Genomic DNA, 25,540 nt, shown 5'->3' on the forward strand with positions numbered 1-25,540 from the left:
CCATACCTGCAGATGCTTCCTCAGGTTCAACATTGAAGCCTTTGATGCTGAAAGCATTTTAACAGCCGGGAAACTAATTTCCCCCTGAACTGTTATATTTGCCCCTTATTGGATTTCAGGATGAAATTATTTTTAAATTTCCAGGACTGAAATACATTTTTATCACTCGCCATGGTGGTCACTCTCAGACAGTGTATTAGCCTAAAGCTTTCCGCGGCAATGTGGATTAATGTAATTGGCAGACGCTCCGCAAATTCAAACCAGAGAACCAAAATCATCAGAATAGCACCACTTTAACAAACTCGAACAACAAATTAATATTTATTCAACATATACTATTTTTTTTAAAAGAAAATATTCAGATGAAACTCTATTTGTAATCTTTAACATTTTCATAAGTAACTGTAATTTTAATTACATATTTTTCTAAGTAACTGTAATGAGTTACTGTTACATTTATTTTGTAATTAAGTTACGTAACGCCGTTACATGTAACTATTTACTCCCCAACACTGCATTTTATTAGACACTTTTTGCTCTCCGTCGTGCTCGCACCCTTACAGAGGTGTCTGTAGGCGGCGCTAACTTCACACGTTGTCCTGAAGGCACGCCTCCTTGGCGGTGATGGGAGTGTTTGACCACAGCAACTCCTTTCTGTTTTTCCCGGCTGCAGTCATTTATTGCTGAGGTTGGTCGTGACAGGACGTGCTTTTGTCTCCGGTTCGTGTGGACTCCCTATCGCCGTGTCCTCGTGCTGCCTGTTGTCTGGGCTTGTGTCGGATATGGTGTAAAATAAATAAATAAATAAAAATCAGTGCACTCTGGTCAGTAAAGCGCAGGTGAGATCTCAGTGCCTGTGTGTGGAAGACAGTCGAGAACATCTTCGTTCGATCGAGGAGCTGTCCGAATCGGTAAGGCACTGGTTTCATTTAATATCTTTTCAGCAGACTGGAGATGTGATAGTCCGAGGGTGTGCGTGTTTTAAAGATGCTTCTTGACACGATCGAGGCTCGTTTCTGTGTTTGGTCAACGTTTTAATTCAAAGTCCTTTGCGCGATTGTTAGTCGTGTTTTTCGCGAGCACCTTGGTATAGATTTTTTAAAGAATTGTTCTATGCTTTGAAGAACGATTAGTCTATTCGTGCAGATGATCTTTTATTTCTTACCTTACAAATTAATTTGATGTAAATCCCATATAGGCCTTCTGCTGTGCAGTCGAGACATGTTCCTGCTTTGTGCTATTCCTATTCATATCAAGAGGAGAAAGCGCAACCACATGCACGGATCACTCCATTATCATAAACAATAATTCAGTTCAAAATACTGTTTTGACACGAAACTGATGCCACGTATGAGTGAATATAAAATGAGGTCCAGGTTTGGTTGGCACATCCAGGCACTGGCATCAGTTCTGTTAATGACTTCACCTGTTCTGTTTCTGAGATGTCTATATATCTACATGATGGCTGTAGGAGTCACAGTATGACGCTATAACAGTAACAGCAGTCTAAATGGAAAAAGTACTAAAGTCTGTGTTTTCTACAAGCGACTGAAACGCACCATCGAATCCCAAAGCCATTGTCTGGAATTTAGTGAAATGATGTAAGAGGATTGCTCTCACTTAACGTGCACATTTCTTAAAACGCCAGTAACACAGACAATAGAAAACTAATATCCAGCCTCATATGGCTATTTTATGCCTTTGAAGTTAGAGCATATATACATGTTCAAATGAATGGCACATTTTTGGCTACGGAGAACAAGTGATTGGAATATTATCAAAGGCACCTGTTAACATGACTTGAGGAAAGCACAAGGGAAAGTAATTTGTACATTATCAGTAGACATGATGGGTGATGTACAGTTACTCATCCTCCATTTGTCTTCAGTAACTGCTGTGTACTGTCCAGGGTTGCAGTGAATTCAGAACCTGTCCTAGAAACGCTGGGCTTGAAGCAGGACTACACCCTGGACTGGTTGCCAGTCCATCTCAGGGAACCATGTATACACCATGACACTTTTTCCCCCTCTGTTTCACCTGAAAGGTTTTATTCATAAAACATCTTTGGTTCTTTTATTATTTCTATGTCTCCAGAGTTCATGATGAATAGAGATCCAGCTTGTTTTTGTAGGTTCATTGAGTCATTTTTGAGTTGGATGGAAAATCTAGTGTCTAGAAGTGTCGAAGCCGTCAAACTGCACACTTGTTGTTTTTTGTTTTTTTATAATACACTAATGTACTTTTGAAGCATCTTCTGTACTCAATGAATTTTTACTACATATGGTAAAAACATCATAGTGCAATATCTGGCATGAAAAACTTGGCCAATTTTCACTGTATTACAGTATCTGTATATAACTTGCAAAACAATAAAAAATATGACATGGAATTATACGTAGGTCAAACACACTGAAAGTACATGCTACCTTGCTTTCCTGCTGTAGCCTATCTATTCCAGTATACCATGATAGAAAGAGGACAACAATCTCAGGTTTTCATTCATAGTCATATACCTTTATTTCCTGCTTCCAAAAATATTTGTTGTATGTGAAAAGCGAATAGTAAAAGGTTACAGCTTTCCTTTTCCATTTAAAATGTTTTAAGTAGTGTGGACTGACCCATTTACACTAGTCACTAAATATGCACTCTATATATAACAAATGGTCACCTTCAACCAATTTGGGTTGTCTAAATGCATCAAGTCAATGCAGATATAACAAATTTAGTGGAATTTAGAAACATAGGCTAACCAATGGTCATGATACTATTGATTTAAAAGAAATGTGTTTGCTGAGGACATTCTCAACATAGTTCTATTATGTCAGTGTAAAGGGCATGTCTGTTTATGCCACTGAATGCATTAGAGGTCTAATTTACATACTGTGACCCTTCCACGAAACACATGAGAAGCTCTCCTACCTTATTTATTTATTTTTTTGACATGAGCAATAGTGATGCAGGTAACCAAATTTATACACGTGACTCACATTATGTTGTTAAGCAATGGGTTTTACTTAAACCTCCAGGGTTCTCTGAAACCCTGTAATCTAATTTAGACCCCATATGTTTCCCTTTAAAAGTTCTTTCCATGTTTAAGACATCTACGCTCTGTAACAGTCAGAGATTCAGTGTGTAAATGGAACTTGTCCCCTAATTTGTGGCAGTGCAGTTTTCATTTCATTTGGGCAGCCCATGTTCATGCAAAGCATATGTTTACAATTTTAGCTTCATCAAAAAGTAGGTGATATTTCTGAAAAAAAACGTCCACAGTTTAGCAGAACTTCATAATCTATGCCCTCTAATGTCCCAATTACAGCTCAGAAACGTACATTTAATTCTTCAGTCAATGTGCTTTTTGTAATTTTTCACAAAGTGCTATGCTATTCCCAAGACTATTCATTACAAACTGAGTGTGATGTGTGTTTTATATCACTACCTTGAGGGTGAGAGGACAGGCTTATAAGGAAGTGGTTTAAACTCTAAATCCTCACATTTGGAAACCCACACTTCTCATCTTGGCCTGGAAAAACACCAAGGGAATTACGTATTCACACCCTGTCCATGAAATGAGTCAAAACCCTGACCTCAGTCCTGTTGGGATCTGTACCCTGTAACACAACTGAACTTTTATATATATAATTGGTGGCAGCGCACACACAGTCCATGGTCATGCACTGCCTATTATCCATTTTAAGTACAGGTTTAGGCTGACATGAAGTGGAGTTGGTGAAATGAAGATGCTTAATCCAGTTAATGGGACCTGGAATAAACAGAATGAAGTAATTGTTGTTCCAGGTAGACACCAAAAAGGCAAAAACGTGTATTTATGTGCTCCTGTATTCTGTCATAATAAGGAATTGGGTAAAACTTTGTAAAGTAAAACTTTGTGAATTTGGTAAAGCTTTGTGTTTATAAAATCTACGAATTGCTTATAAGAAATCATTGTCAAATTAGTTAATGTTATAATGATTTATGAATATGGGCTTTATAATCGACCATAATACCAGATGTAATTTGGTCTTTCACTCACTGAACGCACAAAATGTATATTTCAGCGTTATAGTGTAGACTTGTACATGTAGTACAGTCTTGCACTAAATTTATTAGCCTTGTCCAGCAATTCCTATTATTATTCTCTTTGTGCAAAAATGGGAAGCTTCAAGACAAACAACTACTTACATTGCTAAAAAGACACAGTAGTCACTTCCCATTATTGAGCTTAACAGCAGGTAACCCACCACTTACTGGCAACGTGTTCCGTTTCCCTGTTAATGCATTTCTCACACAATGAAGATTTGCTTGTCAGGTCAAGCAAGCTGAATCTGCAGATAGTTGGAATACCTCTTGTTAATTAAATTGCATTGGGAAACATGCTTTGCTACATCACTAATCCAGTCTCCTTTTGACCAGCTCTGATCTACTGCCCAGCCCAGTTCGGTGATTTCAGTGCTCAAACATGCCTGAGCCTGGGCATTAACTGAAATGGATCTGATGGTGTTGATAAACCTCAGTAAAGGTTGTACCCCAAACAATGTGAGTTTTTATTAGACTTCATCTAAACATGTCAGCTGGCAAAATGTTAAAAAGTATTTTTGGGACTTTGTACAGACGAGTTACTTACAGAAAATCTCATAACCTTTGGCTATTTAGTAGCTACCTCCAGGGTCATTTTGAGGAGAAGTGCTAAAATTAAAAAAGTGTGTCATTCTTAAATCAGGGCTGGACCAATGATATCATCACTGTGATGAATTCAACCTGGCAAGCAACAGTGTACTTATCCAGTCATGTTTTGCTTGCGTAGAAACCTACTTGTTTGGGCTAACATATGAAGACTTGGTTAGTTAAGTGCATTGAAGTGCAGATTAAAAGTAATGAATATGTATATGATTATTATTCTCTTCTAAACATATTCTAATTTAGCACATCAAGAAAAACTTGTTGTTTTCAATAAAAGCAGGTTGTTGGTAATTGTAGTGCAGGAGGCAGCGGGATTCAGAAGTTTGCACTGTAGCATCCTTCCATCGTAAAGCATGTTAACTTGCCCAACGTTTTGATTTGCGGAAGTCAGTAAAGAAATTGTTTTTTGGTTATTAAACTTTAGGTATCTTCTTTAAGAACGGTCTGTTCTTAAAAATCCAGGAATTTCAATTTGTAAGCATTTGTAGAAATCATGCACCCTGAAAGTCCCGAATGCTAAAAATTCTATTCAATTTAATTGCCTTTGTATAGCACTTTTAATGGACATTGCCAAAAAAGCAGCTTTACAGAAATAAATATTCATTCAGGAAATAAATTATAAATTTAAATTGATCCCAAATGAGCAAGGCAGAGGTAAAGGAGTCAAGGAAAATGTCCCTGAGATATGGTATTAGGAAAAACCTTGTGAGGAACTGGACAAATGGACTAATGAGCTATCAGAAAGGTTTGTTTACCTTACATAGCTAGGCCTGGTGGAGGGCAGAGGTTTCCTAGAAAAAAAGACCTTTAGATTTATTGCAGACTTTTTTCATGGCATCATTACAATAACTAGTCAGAACATTTCTTTGAGTATATTTTGTTGTTTGAGACATTTCTTATGGTTGATCTGTTAATAATTCTAGGCGTTTGGATTTTTGGCAAATTGTGATGTTGCACCCTACCTTAATACTTTTTCATGTCAGCTTCTGCATGTGACCTCTGATGGCATTTGGTATGGGAAAATCCCCAACAACACTATTGCACTTTGGTGGTATTTGTGGCAAAAACTGTACCCCATGCCAGCTCCATGGTTAAAAAAAAATGCATGAAGCTGTTTTTGTTTTTCTTTGAAGCATAAAGATTGTCATATCTTTCTGTAGTGTTTTTAGAACCTCTCTGAGCCAGGCACTGTTTCATCATGTATCGTGGTGGTATCCACAGTACATCAAGATAATGTTCAAACTGGCACAGAGTTGCATTTATTAAGACTTTATCTTTAGAGAATAAGAATATTATTTTAGAATATAATATTAATACTGTAGTAGACGGTATAGACTAATATACTGCTATAGAGGCTAGAGATGCTTTTTTGTAACACCTTCTGTCTCATTACATGTGGCAGAGATGGAGTTTGATAACTGTGAGATGAAATGTAGGTCAGGGAGAGCGGTCGGTTCAAGGCACATTTTGTTCTTTTACTTGGTGTTCATTGGGGTTTAAGTGACTTCATAGACCACATTCACGTTCATCTTTCAAAAGCATTGAAGTCATACAATGAAAGGAGATTATGCTTGCTAGAAAATCCTACTAGCTATTCTTTCTTGATGAACATACTGTATTTGTAATATCAGAAGTTCAGCTTTTCATAAAAATTATTAGACTGATCTGTCCATTGTATAAAAAGCATGCAGTTGCTTCAAACAATAGTATAAAGTAATTCTAAACACCATTTAATGTAAATTGTAATAATCGTAATTAATAATCGCAATTACAATTTCAAGGGAATAATCAACAATTATGGTTTTTGTCATAATCGTGCAGCCCTACTATAATGTAAATCAACATCGCCATATGAAAACTTAAAGAATAAAATAACATAAAAACCCATTAAACCATGCCACAAATGTCTAAATATGCTAAATATTCACTTTGTTTCAGTTCACATTTAGTAAGCATTTTATCCAAGTCAGGGTTTATCTTGGGAGAATAAACTCAAATGTCTCTCTCCAATTGTCTTTAAAACTTCTGTTCTTGTTATCCACACAAGCTGTATTTTCACTTCACAAATTAGACAAGGGAGGATATGTCTGCACTTCCTTCACCTAAATTGTTTACATAAATGCATGTGATTGGCAACAGAGGATCTGCGAAGTAAGCCATGTTCCAGCCACGTCCAGATAACTGCATTCACGGAACTTTCCCATACATTGACCAGTTCTGTTTAAGTGCTCATGTAATGACCATGGAGGTGTCTACCTTGGCAGCAAGACTTGTAGAGTTTCATGGAAGTATTGGCTTTATAACTGTCCCACACTGATATCCTCTGACCTTTTTGTTCAGGTTTTATAGAGTCTTATCTTCCTGCTTACTGGCTAACAACAGATTATAGTGTTGAATGTATTCAAATAGCCTATAGTAGTTATTATTAAAAAAAATATTGATTAGAATAGTATTATGGGGCTGCAGTTCAGTTTAAGTGAAAATCAGCCTCTGTTTATTTTAGTGATTAAGCAATATTATGACAGTGAAGACTTGTAAGGACAGTTTTGGGTCATGAATTTTGCATTAAGTAGCCTTTTGGAGCCTTGTGGTTGAAATTTTCGTGTGTTTAAAATCTGTATATAAAGAGACGTCTAATATCTTGCAAAATTTCAGTAAACCCTGTGCATTGTTTTGCCTGTAAAGGTACAGGACTTGTTGAGACATGCTACATAAAGTCATCACTTTGACTATTTTCATCTGCATGTAGTTAGATACACCCTGTGACTCCGTCATCTTGTGATTGTACTCCTAAACATTAGCAGTTTGTCTGGAGTGGTGCTGCTGACCCTAAGAAGTATGACATCGCCATAGTGGCCCCTTGCATGATAAGTGGAGAGTTTTTGGATGTGTCCCAGCTGCCTTCCTGCTATATAACTGGAATAGCTTGGCTGTGATGTGATGTGATGTGATGTGATGTGGGTTTTCTTGTAACAATAAACTAAAGTATGTGAGATATAAAGTGAAGCGATAAGTGTCATCCTGTAACCTTGTATTTTAGGGGAACTGTGCCTTTATGCTGTAGTGGTGTTTATTCTGTTATTTTCATGTACCACTTCCCTGTCTGGCTCAAACTGATTGCTAAACTCAGCAGCTGACTGTCTTGAGGAAGCTGAGGGTAAGTTACATAGGGAGGCTGCAGGGTTTGTGCTTTATATGCGTATTAAACTTGCCTTTTTTAATGTCCGTATTAAACATGGCTTCAAGAATGACCTTGTCTAGGCATATACTTGATGATTATCTCCGTGTTCTAAATGGCATGTTTTTCTAGCACTTCATCCATTTTGGAACAATATTTTTTGTTTATATTGTTATACTTCTTACATAAGCACATGGATATGCTTTACCTAATAACAAGCAAAGAATCAACACTTATGGTTGAAACTAGAGTAGAAGTCACATTTAATGCAGTTGTATATGATGTAATGAAGTCATCTTATTTTTTTTGTTATAAGTCTGTCATTCTAAACTTTATTTTCAGAAAGGTTTGCAATCTACTCTTTCTATCCTTATATCTTATGATCTTTCCTTCCTGATTTGTTTCTTTTGTTCTGTTTCCCTCTGTGTTTCCCTATGCACCTTTTGGAACTCTGCCTACAATAGGAATGTAATTTAACCCTTTGATTCTGACTTATTTGTGGATTAGTTTAGTGATTAGCCTTTACTTGGATCCAGAAATTTGTGGATTATAAGGCAACTACATGGTAATGTCAGTGAAAACAGAGAAAAATCTCTAAAATGCACAGAGTAATAAAACAAAACCGTATGGGTAACAGGAAAAACAAGGAAAAATTTGAGTGAAGCAGCAGGGCAGTTTCTGATATGAACAGAACATAGATGAAGAGTTCAGTTCAGTATTCTGGCAAGCTCAGTTCATGGCAAGAGCTCCGGAGACACCACAGATGGTCAGGCGTCTTTTGCATAATGAGTTCTGTACCGGTACCCTGCTCCTTCCAGTGCAGTCGAATGTGCCAAGTCAGCATCTTTGCCAGATGCAGTGGGGTACATGGAGAGATCCATAGATGTTTAAAATGGCTTTGTAAAGATTGTATGCCTTGCCTTCAAGTGAGCCTTCACATTGTGCTTCTGCATGTAAAATCATGCTTAGTTAATCAGCATTTCAGCAGAAAATTCTTGACCACTGTCTGATAGCCATGAGACTCAAGAAAGGAGAAAGAACACTAAAGCTTAGTAAGTTTAACTTTAACTTCAGCAAAAAACTTCAGTATAAACTTCACAGCTTTTGCTCAAAAATGGAACTGTTTCAATGTATCCCTGTTTTCAGGAAATGTGACAATTCATTAATGGCTAGAAGTAGAGACACATTTAAAACCAAAGGTATTGATTCTTAATTCTTATAGTGTGTAATTGTTTTTCTGTAATCCAAGGTTTAAGTACACCATAAATGACTCACACTATGCTTTGTAACTCCTTAAATCCATGGTAATTATCTGTTGCATAACCGGTTGATGCAAGAAGTTAATCTTGTGAAAGATAGAGATAAGATCTTACACCTGTGCCATATGGTCATCATGAGCTCCCAACAGTGCACCCTGTGCAAAGCGCTGTACCTTCAGTGGAGCTGTTATCAAGGTTTCAAGATCATAATCGACTCTTGTATGAATAATGATGAAGCTATTCCAAACTATTTTAAGAAACAGCATGTGCAATGAAGTTTAAGTCCTAAAATGGAGCTGCTTTAGTATGCACTTAACTGCAACATTAAAGAGACGTTTGTGTCTACAATTCTTCACTTCCAAGTCCTGGGAAAATGGCTATTCTCTTTTAATGGAAGAGCTCAATCTCTGCCATACGAGAATTAAAAATTTTAAAATATTTGGAGCTCAAAATCTACTTAGGAATGTTAGTTATTGTAGGAATCCTCTTCTGGAAGGTTGCTGCCTGCTTTTTGAGTATGATCATGCTATTTTTACTAAAATTAAGGGTTTTCACCTCAAACAATTAGATTTCACCAATTTCACCTCAAATAGATCCTTTGTCTGTCCATTGTGAGAAAGTTGAGATTGTTGAGGATTGCAAATACCTGGGATTCCATATTGACAACAAACTGGACTGGACACTAAACTCAGCAGCACTCTACAAGAAAGGTCAGAGCAGGTTGTACTTTCCCAGGAGGCTCAGGTCCTTCAACGTCTGCGACACCATATTGCAGATGTTCCATGAGTCTGTGGTGTCAAGTGTCATTTTCTATTTTCTGTGCAGCAGTCTGTTGGGGATGTAACATGTAGGTGGCAGAGAGAAATAAACTGGACAAACTAATCAGGAGGGCTGGCTCTGTACTCGGCATGGAGCTGGACCCAGTTCACGTTGTTGTTGAGAGAAAGATGCTGTCAAAACTCCATTCAATCCTGGACAGCCCTTCTCATCTACTTCACAGTGTGCTGGTTAATCGCAAGAGCACATTCAGCCAGAGACTGACCACTGCCAAGTGTTTCACTGAGCGCTTTAGGAGATCTTTCATCCCCAATTAAACTGTACAATTCCTCCCTTTAAGTGTTGGGACATTTTCATGTGCAGTAATGGGTGCAATAGTAATTATGGGCCTTTCATGTACAATACAACCTCACCATTATCACTTATTAAAAATTATCACCAATTTACAATCCCTGTGTGCAATATTATAGTTCTACAATATTATTTGTACAGTATCTATATTTATTTATTTATTCTGGTTTACAATTTCTTTTTACTTGTTTTTTTTTCTTTTCAGTCATCTCCATGTATTTAGCATATATTTCTTTCTTTCTCTCCTCTACTTTTATTAGAACAACTGTAACATGGCAAAGCAGTTTCCCCCGGGAATAATAAAGTTTTTTTGTATCTTGAATTTGTGTACCTAAAAAATGATCATTCGGTAAGTGGATTTTTTTTTTGTGTGTAGTGACTGCAGTAACTTTTACAAAGTTTAAGGTCTGCTTCACCAAAACTTGCAGCATTCACAAGGTGGGTGTCTTTTTTTGTATGGAAATTGTGAGTGGAGCCCACTGTTAAACGCATTTTAAGAGACAGACAGAGACTGAGAGACAGAAGGAGGGAGTATTGGGAATGGGGCTCTATTGTGATCTCTCACAATCAGACAAACCCCCTTCCTCAGTGGTTAGTGGCTGCTGTGGCAACAAGGCCTCAGATAGAAGAATTAAGGAACCAACAAGGTGGACAATTGTTACAGCAAAGGAGGTTGGCAAAATGAGTATCAGGGTTTGCTCCCTTTGCACAAAAAACTTTTTTTTTTTTTCAGTGCACATTTCTGGCACTGTCTGGTCAGGTATTTCTATGTGATTTGTTGTCTTTCACATCGTATATGGTTTGACAGCAAGGCTTTTAAGTTGTAATTTTTCTCCTTTATAAAAACTCATCGCATTGCATGAATTCAGCAAGGGATGGATGTACTGTATAATTTTTTATTAAGAGGTAAATCAAAAATCACTATTTACTGTAAAGAAAAGAACAATTAAGCTGCAATGTGCTTATATGACTCTGTTATAAAGAATTAAGTTTGGTTGTAATTTGTGTGTTCCCAGAATTTATGTTTCTGGAACATCAAGCTATAGTTAAAATACAGTAATGCTTATATACCTATACATAACATCATGGTTAGAAATTCATTGTGCTGGGATATAAGGAGAAGGGGGTGGGGCTGGAGGCAGGGGCAGGGCTTAGTTCAGGAGCATGCAGCAGCTTTTTGTGGAAGGGGTTGGTGATGGAGCGAGTGAATGCCACTTGGCTACTGATCCGTAACTGAGTGAGGGACAAAGGCCTCCCGCAGAGTGAAGTGCCCTCGGAGCCCGACACCTCGTAGTGCTCTCGCACAACCTGCTGCGCTACACTCCCATTTCAGTAGTGGAGGGTGAGTAATGATCGCATTGTTTTGCGTCTGTTGAGTTTTGCAGCATCTTTATTTTAATTTGTTGCCTTTAATGATGAGCATCATTTATTTTTAATAAAGTTGCACTATTTTTAAACAGGTCCTATGGTAGAGACTGTGTGCAGGGTTAGCCTTGGAGTGCATGCATGCTTATTTTTTTACTTTCTCACTCTCACTTCATGATGCTGGTTTTGCTCAGCAGTTTTTCTCGCATGGCAGGCCCTCGCTTCTGGAAAATCCTATCACCCAACCTGCTGTTCACTGTAGTTCACTACTAAAGCAATGTTCTGACATCCAGGCAAACAGTTGTGTGTCTTGAACCGGTCGGCCATTCCTACTAAGAGCGATGAACTGTGCCTCTCCTCTTCCGTTCCTACATGACTAATGAATGCTTTCATGAGGGTCTTTTGTGAAAGTGACGCTGTATGCAGTGCTTAGAGTAATGGATCTGTTGTCGATTGTGTTCTTTGTTTATTCCCGAGCATCTGCTTGTAGGAAGGTATCTAAACCTATGATAAGAGTCTTTACTTGGTGTCTGAGATCATATGGTTTTGCTTGGTTTTGTGAGATAAAAGTAAAAAAAAAGTAACAATAACTCTTAAGATGGGATAAGATCTCTGTACAAATGTCTGTTAAACAATGTTGGCAGAAGATGTTTGTAGTGATTCGCACATAAAACATGATCTCTGTGTAAATCACAGAGATGCGGGTGGTTCATGATTGTGTGTGTGTGCATGGTTGTCACTAAACATTTTAATATAAACTGATTGTTTAGAACTTTTTTCATAAGTGCTTGTTGTAGGGCACATAGCACTTCATCATTACGTATGTACTCTGTACCTTAGCTTAGCTCAGTAGCTTAATTAAAACCTACCTAAAAAAAAAAACAACTTTTGTTGTATTAGCAGGAGCCAATAGAAAACAGTGTTTACTTGTTTTGTTTTAATACTGGAAGAACGGCAAAACCTCTTTTTCCACCAGAAACAACAGAACTTTACCAGTATGGCGATACAGGTGTAATTTATTCTACCTGTGGTTATTTCTACCAGTCATTTTATAGAAGGTGATATATGGCTTCCTCTTGCATAAAAATGACTGACATGAGGATTCAAACTTGACTAAAATGTAATAGATTCTCCACCAATAATAGCGATACCCCTACCTCTCCATGTAATAGTCCATTCCAAATAGCTTAAGCTGGTATGCTTGCTCAATCCTTTAATCAGTATTTAGTGTTTTGTTTGATTATCTGTTTGCTGGGGCTTTTGAGGACATCTTTCGGTTGGCTCTGATAATCCAAACCTTCATTAGCTACTCGTGTTGGTTTAGAGTTAAGCACAGCATTCTGGGAGCCCAGTCCTTCTTTCATATTCATCCAAAGCTTTAGTTTCTACACTACAGGCATATTTTTGTGGATGATTCCAGGATGAAGGCTGAAATAGAGAGACACAGGCACATCAGTGAAGCAATCAAAGGAGCCGGAAAAGGACGGATAATTTTAGCATAAGAAGATGGAGTTCGGGAAGCTTCAGAACTCATTTACATACATATTTGGCCCACATGTCTGAGGCTGAGCTCTGTCCACAAAGCCTCTCTTCTCAGGCCAGGATGTGAGATTTCACTGCACAGGGCGTTCTTTAAGTTAGATGAATGGCACATTTGACTCCTTGTATTGTTAGATAGGAAATGAAAGACTTGATTTCAGTTAACCCAGCTCTTGAGTATAGTGTCTTTGACTGTAGCATGTGTATTGTAGATAATTCCTTACTGAGTTATTCTAAAGTGAGTAGATCAGCTACTGTATAGAGGGAAGGAATGACATGACATACTGTCATTCCCTGAATTTCCACTGCTGCATTGCTAATTTTCAGTTGGTTTGGTAGATTATTTAGTTATAATACACTGCTGTGCTTCAAATCCTCCTTAGACTTGCATTTTTGTGGTAAATGTTAAAGCTTGTAAACTCAGAGATGATTCATGCTGCTTTCCTTTCTCTTAAGTCATATTTCCCATGTGGCAGCTTGCCACTTGAGAACTCCACTTAAGATCATCAGTCAAATCCTTTCCACGAAGTCCATGTTTCACACAGCAGTTAAATTACATGATTCAGAACTGCATACAGCTTGTTAGCGGCACACCCAGAAACATGTCACAGAGATGTCTCTGGGCGTGGACAGCAGTAGGCCACTCATTGGCACAGTGCATGACTACAGTTTTCCACTTGCTAACTGGTACAAGCCCTGAGACCCTTTTACAGAGAGACAGAAATAAATGACATCTCTGTGTTCAGACTCGGCCGATCAGAATTGTTCATTTGTTCATTGATCTTCAGTAACCACTTTATCCCAGGCAAAGTAGATCCAGAGCATATCCCAAGAACACTATGTGTTAGGTGGAAATATACTTTGGATGGGATGGTAGTCCATTGCAGGGCACTATGCACATGCATTCATACAGTAATTCACACATTGGCCAATTTATTCTAACCATTTCTCTACGGCATCATTTTGGAAGGTAAACTGCAGAACCTGGGGGAAACCCATGTAGAACCAGGGAAAATTCACCAGAGCTCAGTACTGAAACAGGGACAATGGCTGCTTTTTTTTTTTTTTTTTTAAATAACCTTTTTTTCACATGGGGCAGGTGTGCTTTGGGTTTAAAAACGCACATTGCTTTGTGAAAGGACATTTTAATGAGGGTGAATGTAAGTTTCAGCTCTTGAGTAGATGTGTATAGCAGTAATAAAACCCTACACTGACTTATGTGCAGCATGCAGGGTTAATGGCTGGAACTCCAGGCAGTAATGACCACATACCACAATGACTTTTTTAAGTGGATACCAGGACTCTGCTATACACTCCTCTCATTTGTAGCCTGTGTAGTAGTGAAAAGGCCTGTTGTGGTGGGTTTGTCCATTCTTATCTCTGGCCTGCACACGTCAAAAAAAGGCAGCCTGTCAGCTCCACTGACAGCTTGGTTATATTTTCCCAGTGCAAAATGTACTGACTTTCAGTAAAAGAAAATGTAGCAGCCTGAAAGAATAACTGGGTAGTAGAGATGCACCTTTTGTGACAGTGTACTGCCATATTCCCAGAGGTCAGTACTTGCTTTTGGTTATGTGGTTAATATTTTCTTTTTACCATTCTAGAATTTTTTGGAATAATTAGGTATGGCTTTGAATGTTAGCAATCTTGACTATAAAAGCATAAGTCTAACAGCTGTTCTGGTCATCAAATCATTAATATTAATGCTCTCATTCAAATACGTTATTGTTTCTAATAACTGTCGGTCAGTTTTCTGCCAGTCTTCAGGACTTCAGGTCTCAGTGACAAGCTAAGCTGCTGACAAACAAACTTGTTTCTTAGATATTCCAAAACATTAAATATATCTATGTATAGTTTAAATATGTAATATTTCATAATTGTAATCACTGACAAATAGCTGTGGTATAAGATGAATAACGCACTTCCAGCTCAGGCATAAGACCGCAGCAGTGTGGATTATTTTGTACCTGTAATATAAAAGTCCTTAAATATAGCATTGTAGAACGCATCATTAAGATACCCCATGCCTTCGGTATACCAGTGTAGAACAAATATATAGAAACACTATTTATTTACATATTTAAGTGTGACAGACTCAGGGCTGAACCTGCAGTAGCTATGGTTGTACCAAGATTTGAACTAATGACTTTTTGGTCTGTAGCCCAAAGCCTTAACCACAGAGCCACCATTTACCCAGAGGTAAAAGTGGCTAGGTCTTCTGAGATGCAAAATTTCTGTCCTCATGTATTAATCGAAAGGGAACACCAGTGACCAGATATTGTTCGTATGGTGGATCATTCCTCACAGTAACATGGTGATGCATGGTGGAAGCGTGTTCGGTACTTGACCTGCTTGTCCTGTCCTGCACTCAGAAACTCTCCACTGATGTATGTATAATCATTAAGATTTTAATTAATTTATTTGAATCTAATTTTCTTGGCATCAGTGTCATTTGTTTATCACGACCTATAGTCATTGAGGAACTGAAACAAGGCAATAATCAAGTGTCTTTATAAATTTTTTTAAAGCTTCTTCAGAAGGCTCAATGCAGACTCTGTACTTAGTGCATGTGTCTTCTATGGCCCAAATCCAGCTAGTTCTAAATGGCCTGCTGTTGGCTGTGAATAGGCTCCTGTTTTCCAGTAGACCAGCCTCTTGGTGTTTCATGTGAACATGCACATTAGTATAATTGCAGACTAAAGGACAACAACACTAATTAATTTCCCCTTGAAGCAGGAGACATAACCAGTTCCTCATTAGCAATGGTGGTGTGACAAAGTGAAACCAGAAGTTGGCATTCTCTGTTTGCATACTTGTACTATCATAACAGTCTTTACCGGTTGTTGGGGTTTTTTTGCATCTACATACAATAAGCACATGTGTACACATCTGTGACAGTCTATAAACTATTCATGTTTTTCTCTTTTGTGTTGCAGGTCTGAGATTGCCTTATGAAACACAGCAAAGAGAGCCTCTGCCTGTAGCTGTGTGTATGTGATTATCTCAGGATCTGCTTTGTCTGAGAAAACCATTTTAATCCTGCACCTTCAACAAAGAGATATCATCAAGATCCACTGTGCCAGGCCTGCTGAGCCCGGCGTGCTTTTACCGACTCTTCCCTTGGCCCCTTCCCACCTTCTGCAAACGCTGGCACGGCAGCACTTTAGGACTGCTAATCATGAGTGAATTCTGGTTGTGCTTCAATTGCTGTATCGCTGAGCAGCCACAGCCGGTAAGCCACTTGTGCTTTGTCTCCAGAGACACATTCATACCACAGAAAACAGGAAGTGCTCTCTGGTTATTGAGCAGCACCTGTGCAGATCTTGCACAAGGTTTCTATTCACGAAACTATACATAAGAATAATGCGTGTGTGTGTGTGTGTGTGTGTGTGTGTGTGTGTGTGTACCGCTGCTGTTGTTTACACTGCTGAAGACAGTGTGTGTGAGTGACCAAGTGTTTTTGTTTGTTTGTTTCTTTTGCATCAGTGTAGTTTTATTCCAGGCTGAGATCTTGGATCTGTTTGAAAAGCTATTCCCACACCTCCTAGAGTGAGGACATCAGGTCCCTGTTAATCTCCACTTGCCTCTAAAATTGATAAGATGCATATAAATAGCCTTTCATACTTTTACATTCGGAGCACATCTAAAAATAACTGAACAAGATTAACTAGAATAATTTTCAGTTTATTTCTATACATTTTGAGGAAGATGGGTATAATTTGGATATTTTTGTGAGCACTGTTTCTATGTAGTATTTTTGCTCTGCTGTGTGATGGTCTGACACGTTAAACCTGGAATGAAATGTCTATAAGATGGACTGTAGTCTACTCTACATTTGGTATGGAACGTATCTAATAGAACAATATTTCGGTTTCTCCACAGCAGTCAGCTTTTTGCTGTAGTCTGCAGTTAAATGAGTGTCTGAATGTATAAGTAGCTACCATAACTACATATTAATGCTTTACTAATACTTTAGTAATACTTTTAATGCGGTTTTGCATTACTTTTTAAAATGAATTAAATTACTAAATAATAATTACATTTTGATTCTATTTAGTTTCAATGAAATATATCAAATAATTCATGTCATAAAATATCATCATTCAGATGAATGGGATGAGATTGGATGATGTCCAGCGTATTTCCCGTGTTCATAGTCTAAAGTTTTCTAGGTCTAGGCGGTATGCATCTCCATGTTACTCCTCCTGTCTGGTGCTCCGTATTTAGGGGCTGCAGGGAGAAGATGAATTATGTCGCTCAAGGCCTTTTATGGCAGAAACATGTAAGGAATCTGAAGTGTTCACTGGCTCTCACCATAATCAACACAGATGAGCAAAAATCTTGGCAGCCCAAAACTGAAATACCCAATTCAAATGACTTTCCACCTTTTGCTGGTCTATTGCATAGCCAGAATGATTACCATTTCTTAGGTGGAAATGGTACTTTTTTTTTAGCATAAGAGCTTTTTTTAAAATGAAAATATCAATCAAGTACAGTGATTTTGGGATTTTGGATGGGATTTATAATGATTTTTTTTCATTTAGAATGAATTTTCAGCACAGTGATGTTTTTTGCTCATTTTGATTAATTTGCTTATATTTCCTGAGACTTTCTCATGTCATATGTCAGAAATCACAATTTCAGTTCATGATTCATATATTCAGTGGGAGTTTGGATTACGTGTTATCTACTTTAGCATCCGAGGTAAATGGAAATGGATTTTTTTTTTTTTTACTTTTCTGAAGGCACAGTGAATCATCATTAATAGATCTTTTAGAAGAATAATGACCAGTTGGACAGATGGACACTTTCACATATCATGAAGACTGTATAGTTTGGCTTTAATACAATTTAGAGCATTGGCTATGTTATATACTGACTAGCAAGTGAAAGCTTCTAAAACAAAACTACAGTCTTAAATAACAGCCTTGGCTTGTACCTGTTTTACTTAAGTGATCATCATTGGCAGTGAAAGTTGGGAGTGGAATTCCCCCATTGCCTAGTAGTCTTCAAATGGCCTGTTGTCACTGTTGACAACCACTATAATATAGAGGACAATGTGCTCCAGGAAGTTGGGTTATTAAAAACAGTTCTTAATGCAAATCAGTGTCTCACATACCAGCTGTGAGTTTTTTCTCTTTTATTAATTTTCTCTGTTATTTTTGACTATGGTGTTTATTAAATTAGGTCACAGTTTGCCTCAAGAGGATTGTGTGTGTGCGTGTGTGCGTGTGTGCGTGCGTGTGCGTGTGTGTGCGCGCGTGTGCGTGTGTGTGCGCGCGTGTGCGCGCGTGTGCGCGCGTGTGCGTGCGTGTGCGTGCGTGTGCGTGCGTGTGCGTGCGTGTGTGTGTGTGTGTGCGTGTGTGTGCGCGTGTATGTGCGTGCGTGCGTGTATGTGCGTGCATGTGGGTATGAGTGTGTGTGTGGGTGGGTGTGAGTGTGAGTGTGTCCTAGTTAGACCTGTCATCTTATGTTGGATAAGAACTGACTGAGACCTTAATGCATGCTGTCTACATCTAAATGTAGCTCCTTAAATTTCAGACATTTGTTTTGAGAAAGAAAATGCATGAACATAAAGCTGAGATTTTTTTTAACATTGCATTTAAGAGATGGAAAGCCGATTGAAGTAAAAATCAACATCACACACACACACACAACCAAATATATATACATATGCAAACATGCATGTTATTTCTTTATTAATAATAAGTAATGATTTTATCAGTTTAATAAATGTATTTTATTTTATGCTTTGTTTGTACCCTGTTTAGAAGTAGTAGTAGTACTGTTTAGGGTAGAAAGCTGGCATATTTAATGTTTGTCAGCTTGGAATGTAAACTGACCATGACCTAGAATTTCTTTTAAATTATTTTACTTTACAGTGGCCCACCTTATTGCACTAGAGCAGTTTAGACAGATGATTTGCACTAGCATTATAGTACCACTGTGTCTTAGAACTTCATTTATAAGCTCACTTTGACCTTTTGCTCATAAAGTAACAGCAGTTTTTTAGGTTGTTGTAATTTCTACTGAAGTGTCATTGAACTACAACAGCCAAACGCACTGCTCTGTGTGTACGCTGCACCTGCATTCAGTCATAAGCGTGCACCAGAATGCAGTATGAGTGTGACAGACCTACGTCTGGATCATTTCCTCTGCGGCGGCTGACCACAGACATGTAGATGATCAGGCAGTAATATGACTCGTGCTCTGCTCTTGTATAAGCTGCCTTGTTCTTTACTGCCATAAAAGGCCTTTGATATTTAATGCATATAAATTGTAGTTGTTTAGTAATGAAGATATACTTAAAACAGTTTTCTGCTCCACCTCCATCCATTTGTTCATCCTTTTGAAAAGTGCTTCATGTGTGATTTATTTTCAAGCATAATTTGGTGTTTAAAACTTGTCAGTTGTCACGGTTTAAAATGAGTGAGTGTGCTGAGTACAATACTAATTAACCAGAGGACATAAAAACTTCTATGTCTATTAGCTGTGTAAAAATATTATTCTATTTTCATGTCATGATGATGATCCCAATATATCACAATTAATGATATCACATGATGTATATTATGAATGATAATAGGTAACAGCTGTAGTTTAAATTGAAGGTGGTCAAATAGTTAACCATTTCAGTGTCTGTGGAGTGCGGAGGGGCTGATGAGTGTATGCAATGAGGCAGGATGGTATCCGGATACTTATTGTTGAGAGGGTCAAAGGAGCCAGACACTGGTTTGTCCACTGGCCAGGCCTGTAGGCCTCTGTCTGAAGATTGGACATGATGTTTGATATTGTAGCTTTAAAGAAATGATTAAAGATCATTCTCGTTAAAACCACAGGAAGTGTTCAATGTATACAGAATCTCAAGGCCTGTAACGCTGGCCACAAGGACTTAAGGTCAGCAACTTTGGACTTGCATGCAGTTATAAGGGTAAGCTGTTTCCATGGTTGTATAAAAACCTGGATTTCCACCACAAATCTGTTGCAGTGAACCATGAAGATTGATGCCAGCATCCTTAGCCAAAAAGTCTCTGAACATTTTTTTTTCTTACCATTAGAACAATAAAAACAGTTTGAAAGTGCATTAAAATATAGAGTTATGAAAAGGCTATCTGACAATGAATGCATAAAAGAGCTGAGTTGGACTTGTGTCGTTTTTTTACTAGAGATGTCAGAAGGGTTCTGCAAATGTCACTGCCTTTACGAACTGATTCATTGTGTGGTTGTGTGCCACATAGAAAAGTTAATAGAATAAAATTCAGCTTGACAAGGACTGTATTGTTGAGGGATGTAACAAGCTCACAATGGCTGTGCTGGTTTAGACTTGTTTCCTCTGAAGTTCCCATTTTAGAGCTGTTTGAATTCCTGCCATTGTATAAGTGAATCAGCTTCCTCACAGTGAAGTAGCCATGTGAGAGTCACAGTCACATTACAGGGTGTGCTTTCGTCTTATACGTTTTCTTCATTGTTCCTTGTAGAGGCCGAAAATTTAGTCTTGGTATTGCAAAAGTTTTGAAAATGTGATGTATTGTGTAGGTGTGTCATGTGCTCTCACATGCTCATATGTCATCTATGCGTCTGGGTCAGTCCTTCGTTGGTCTTGTGTGGTTTTCCTGTGCATGTGTCCCAATTCTTGAATCAGCAAATACTCAGCGACCAGCAGAAACAATTTCCCAGTTACAGGTTGACATTTATGGTCCGCTGCTCACCCCATGGTGGAATGTTTTGTCCTCTCTGTCTTCCTCAAAAACCAGGCTAATGATACACTTTACATCTTCAATTACCATACAGCGTCAGTCAGTATAACCAGGCTTCGCTGAATAGAGGAAGTTGTTCGTTTCTCCCGCATTTACCTCAGCAGCATGCCAGATTGGCACATTACAAATTGGACCTTATAGTGAAATCCTTATTTGTATGGATGTAATAAATGAGGATATGAAGCTAGTGGGTGCAAGTGTTGAGGATGCAGAAGATAGGGATAGGTGGAGAGAGATGATTCTCTGTGGCCACCCCTGAAGGGAAAAGCCCAAAGAAGAAGAGTGAAATCCTTATTTGGAGGCCTGTAGGTGAACTAAAACAGATTTGGCACTGTTTTTTAAAGATCTGTTTTTATTAAAGGGGTTGTGTAGTTATTGAGGGAACAAGGCCAGCTTCGGAGAATACCCTTAGGTGCATTCTATTTTCACATGCCTTTAGTGCTGGATGAAAACAAATAAAGATTTGTCTGTACACTCCACTTTGGCACTGCTGTAGTGCATGGCTTATTCAGTTTAGAGGGCTTGATGTAGTGCGTCTTTAAAACAGCAATAACTCATAATTACACAGGTAATGTTAACGAAAATCCCAGCTAAATGATGTGGCACAAATACCACCTCACAATATTTGATAACATTTCTGCAAAAGACGATATACAACACAATAAATATGGTATATAGGTTTGCTAAAAGACGTTTAAAAAGAACTTAGTTTGACGACACTTTATTATGGACAAAAATGGGATATTTAACACTGAAAATCAATATTTTTTATTCTGTAACTAAAAGCATATTGTGGCATTATTTATCATAATATCGCATAATATTATTGCGTCTATAGCATATTGTCATATTAACTATTCCTAACGTACATAACCGGCTGCAGGTTTGAGTAGCAGGCTGTACAATTGCATATCGAACTCAAAGGTTGTATTGGAAGATTCAACTGAAAGGTTTGCCATTTCAGATCTAGTGAAGTGTAAAATGCCATCGCCTCACCCACTGTTGGGTCGTCATAGCAACTGGGTACACGGGTTGTAGGCAGCAGCTGACTGGTGATTGAGTAGAAGAAAAAAAAAGAAAGCTTCTGATGATGCTGAAGGCAGTGCTCCTTCACATCAAGCCACAAGTGAGGACGTAGATCTGCTGATCTCTCAAAGGCAAAGGCCACAGTTGTGAATGTCTCTTCACTGCATTAGCTATAAAGAGATAAGGTTTAAACTCATGACTGTACATTACATGAGTGTGATTTTACAAGGCTTGATCGTGTAATGCTCCTACATCTTCTTGTGCATCTTTTAATTTCTGTAGATATCTGTTGTTCTATTAAAGCATAACGATAAGAATCACATACTCAGTTTTCTGATTTGCTAACAGTTTGGGTTTATTGGGAAAGACTGTAAAATTTTTAAATCCTTTCCATGTGTATTATTTGTGTTTTAGATTAAGATGACTAAATAATTTATCCAGCAGGTTGTGCTAATCAGATCAGAAACAGAAACACAGCTGAAGCTTTTGCTAAATAGTGGTTGCTTATCTTCGACTCTTTTTGATGCCATATTTTCTGTGTCCTCTGCAGAAACGGCGGAGGCGCATTGACAGGAGTATGATTGGCGAGCCCACAAACTTTGTCCACACAGCCCATGTGGGATCTGGAGATTTGTTCAGTGGCATGGACTCTGTAAGATAATTTATCTTGCTCTGATTTAACTATGATTCATCTATAATCTACAAAAAATTTCTTAGATTTAATTGGATAATTAAATAAATAACTTTTGATTTATATGTTTAGAAATGCAAGTCAGTCATAAATTACAACAAGGGTTTGATGCACAAAACTCTATAAAAGGCAAAGCTCAGTGAGCTGGAATGGCTAAAATAATGACTTAACACTGTAAGTGTGCTAAATCTTCCAGTTCCTCAGCTCAGCCCCTGCAGTCCATCAGCCACCATACATTAACAGTTCCTCCTCCTATAGGGTGGCATTTCTCATGTCCTAACTGAATGGCTAGTCCTAAATTATCTACTTATTTTGCAATGCTTTCTTACAAGTAATTAATGTAAAAATTGCAATAAATAAGACATTTATACTTTACAATGTAATTGTTATGTAAAATTGTACAATTGTACGGAGGTTGTTTCCTGTTTCAAGCCAAACAATAAAGGTTGATTTAAGTGAGTTTCCTTGTATGTAAATTTACAAACTAATTGGATTCTCATGAATATCATGTAACTGCTGTAGATATAGAGGCTGTAAATGATGTACATGTTCATATGCAGGTTGCTAAATGAGACCCATTATACTTAAGTACCTATAAAATAGTTCATTTTTCATTTTCTAATTCTTTGCCTTTTTTTAAAGGTGAACTCAATTCAGAACCAAATGCAGTCCAAGGGGGGATACGGGGGCGAGACCATGCCCATCAATGTGCAGATGCAACTGGTAGACACAAAAGCAGGATAATCCCTAACTAGAGGAGGTGAGTAATTTTTTTTAATGCTGATTTCTGATTGAATTATAAATCCTAGGACACAAGAGCTTTCGATTATTATTTGAGTAAACTTTGACAGCCTTTGACAGAGAATGCTCTTTATTTCTTTTCTACTAGGATTCCGCTGCATCAGTGTGTCCATTCTGACGCTTTCCATAGTCTCCCAGCATCCCCTTGTTCTCACCAGGCAAACACATGGACCATAATGCACTTCATGGGAATGAGGATGCCCTGTCCATTGCTGTCAGTATCCTCGTCCCCCTCATAATGGACGCTTGCATGCCCTGTCTTCGAACGCCTAGCAGTGCATGGTGTAACCTGGCCCATTTGTCTGTGGTTCGAACAGCTCATTTTCTCAACACTCACACATGAAGGTCTGGAACCTCCAAGTACAAACTTTGTAGTTATTCCTTTTTTTTTCTCTGAGAGACTTTTTGAGTCTAAAACCTGGCGCCAAACACGCCAACAATGTGCATATAAAATGTTGCTATAGCTCTGGCCATGCAATGCCGAAATGCTCATGTTGATGGAATGATGACTCCCTTCTGAGCAGAAGTACCATTTTATTTTTGACTGCGGCTCAGATGAATGTTGTTTTGTAAGAAGTGTGATTACTGTTACTTTACTGTTCATGCCATTTCAGATCACATTCCTTGTATCTTTGTTTTTCTTTGTTGTAAAATATGATTAGAGCAACAATAACTGATGCTGAAATGCACAACTGACATTTCTCTCACCATACTGCTGTAAATGTTTTATCATAAACTTGATATGAAGATGCTCAAGCTATAGTTGTTTGGTGTACAATGTGGAAAAATGACATTGTCGTCAATGTCCTTATGCTTCAAGCTGATATGGCAGCATTATTTATGAGATTGTGGAAGATACTGAAATTGGGGCCAATTCTCTCTCTCTCTCTCTAAAGTAACCTCTTAGATAACGCTTTAGCAGTTTTACTTGCTTTTGAACAAATGCCCAAAATCTGATGCCCAAAATTTATCAAGTTAAACTACTTCTGTCTGTGGGTTGAGAGAGTGATGTTTTAAAATAAGTTGTATTAAATTGCACTAATCTTTCAAATGCATAATGAGCATGAAGAATTCTGCAAAATAGGAAGTGCAGCTTGTTAAAATACAGTAGATCACTTATAGGAATCATGTTGCTCAGGCTTCACTAATAAATTGTCTCTGAATAAATCAATTTTATAAATAAAATCAGTTTCAACTAACAACTTGAACTATTCAAGTCGCATTATTTATGAATTTGTAAATCGAAACCTCATTTTGGAGAGATGGATATCAGTGCCAGGCCCAGTAAACTTAAATGATGGTGAAGTTAAATGAGATAAAAGGCCATACAGTATAATGTGTGAACTCACAGCTGAATGTCCAATTGTTGTTCTCTCAAGTGCTTTATGTTTGTATATAGTGTGTATTTTGTGTGCCACAACCTGAACTATGCTAATTTATTTTTCTGTATTCCTTCTGTGTGCCCCCAACCAGTGCGTTCAAAGTCATGTCTTAAAAATGTTGTCCCATCATGTTGTCAAAATGAAGAATTTTGGCAGGGTTTCTTAGCTTAGAGCTAGACAAAGTGAAATGTTTTCCTGGTGCTCTGTACGAAGGTGTGGTTAAAGGATCATGTAATGTGATGTAATACAGGGGTGCCAACATCTGTCATTTAGCCTGGTTTGGGCAGAAAAACCAACTGGGAGGAGAACTTTGGACATGAGAGGTTAAAGATCACTTAGACCTTTTAGATCTTGTGTGAATTTGAGAACCAGTAGAAAACATTCAGAGCTTTGGTCTATTTGGTTGGCACTCTTCTTCTCTCTACTAGGATTTTAAGGATACATGTTGGCACCTCTGTCTGTATAAAAACTCAAACCAGTGAAGACATTAATGATCAGGTTCACACAAAATATTGAGCTTTTTGGCTTCAGTGGTGTAACTGGCATGCATTAGAATTGCAATGACCCTCAGCCTCTGTTCACCACAGATGGATTTCATCATCAGGGATTTTGAGAAATTATTGTTTTAGATGCCGGAGCACATTTTTTATACATTGACTGCTTTTTATTTTGCATTTTGTGTTTGCTTGTGCATTACCAAATGTGTTCACTTGAAATTAAATATTTTTTCCATGTTA

At 37.9% G+C, this 25,540-nt stretch overlaps 1 protein-coding gene across 3 annotated transcripts; it reads left to right on the forward strand.

Moving 5' to 3' along the window:
* The first annotated feature begins 664 nt into the window (after window positions 1-664).
* cdc42se2 (CDC42 small effector 2) lies at window positions 665-25,540 on the forward strand. Of its 3 annotated transcripts, none has more exons than XM_058412562.1 (5): window positions 665-911; window positions 16,083-16,378; window positions 22,480-22,581; window positions 23,263-23,380; window positions 23,510-25,540. In XM_058412562.1, exons 2-4 carry the CDS (start codon window positions 16,325-16,327, stop codon window positions 23,362-23,364), a joined length of 258 nt encoding a protein of 85 aa, XP_058268545.1. In that variant the 5' UTR covers window positions 665-911; window positions 16,083-16,324; the 3' UTR covers window positions 23,365-23,380; window positions 23,510-25,540. The 3 variants fall into 3 exon arrangements, with proteins under 3 accessions (XP_058268545.1, XP_058268547.1, XP_058268546.1); XM_058412564.1 differs by lacking the exon at window positions 665-911 and adding an exon at window positions 7,791-7,834; XM_058412563.1 differs by lacking the exon at window positions 665-911 and adding an exon at window positions 14,678-14,698.

This window comes from Hemibagrus wyckioides, linkage group LG16 (genome assembly GCF_019097595.1).
Source record: "Hemibagrus wyckioides isolate EC202008001 linkage group LG16, SWU_Hwy_1.0, whole genome shotgun sequence".
In the NCBI taxonomy this organism is placed as follows: domain Eukaryota; kingdom Metazoa; phylum Chordata; class Actinopteri; order Siluriformes; family Bagridae; genus Hemibagrus; species Hemibagrus wyckioides.

Bases quoted from the DNA above. Each gene is read 5' to 3' on its own strand.
- cdc42se2 (XM_058412562.1), top strand. From the start codon at position 16,325: ATGAGTGAATTCTGGTTGTGCTTCAATTGCTGTATCGCTGAGCAGCCA. The intron at 16,379-22,479 runs GTAAGCCACTTG...TGTCCTCTGCAG, and splicing joins TCGCTGAGCAGCCACAGCCG to AAACGGCGGAGGCGCATTGA. The intron at 22,582-23,262 runs GTAAGATAATTT...CTTTTTTTAAAG, and splicing joins TGTTCAGTGGCATGGACTCT to GTGAACTCAATTCAGAACCA.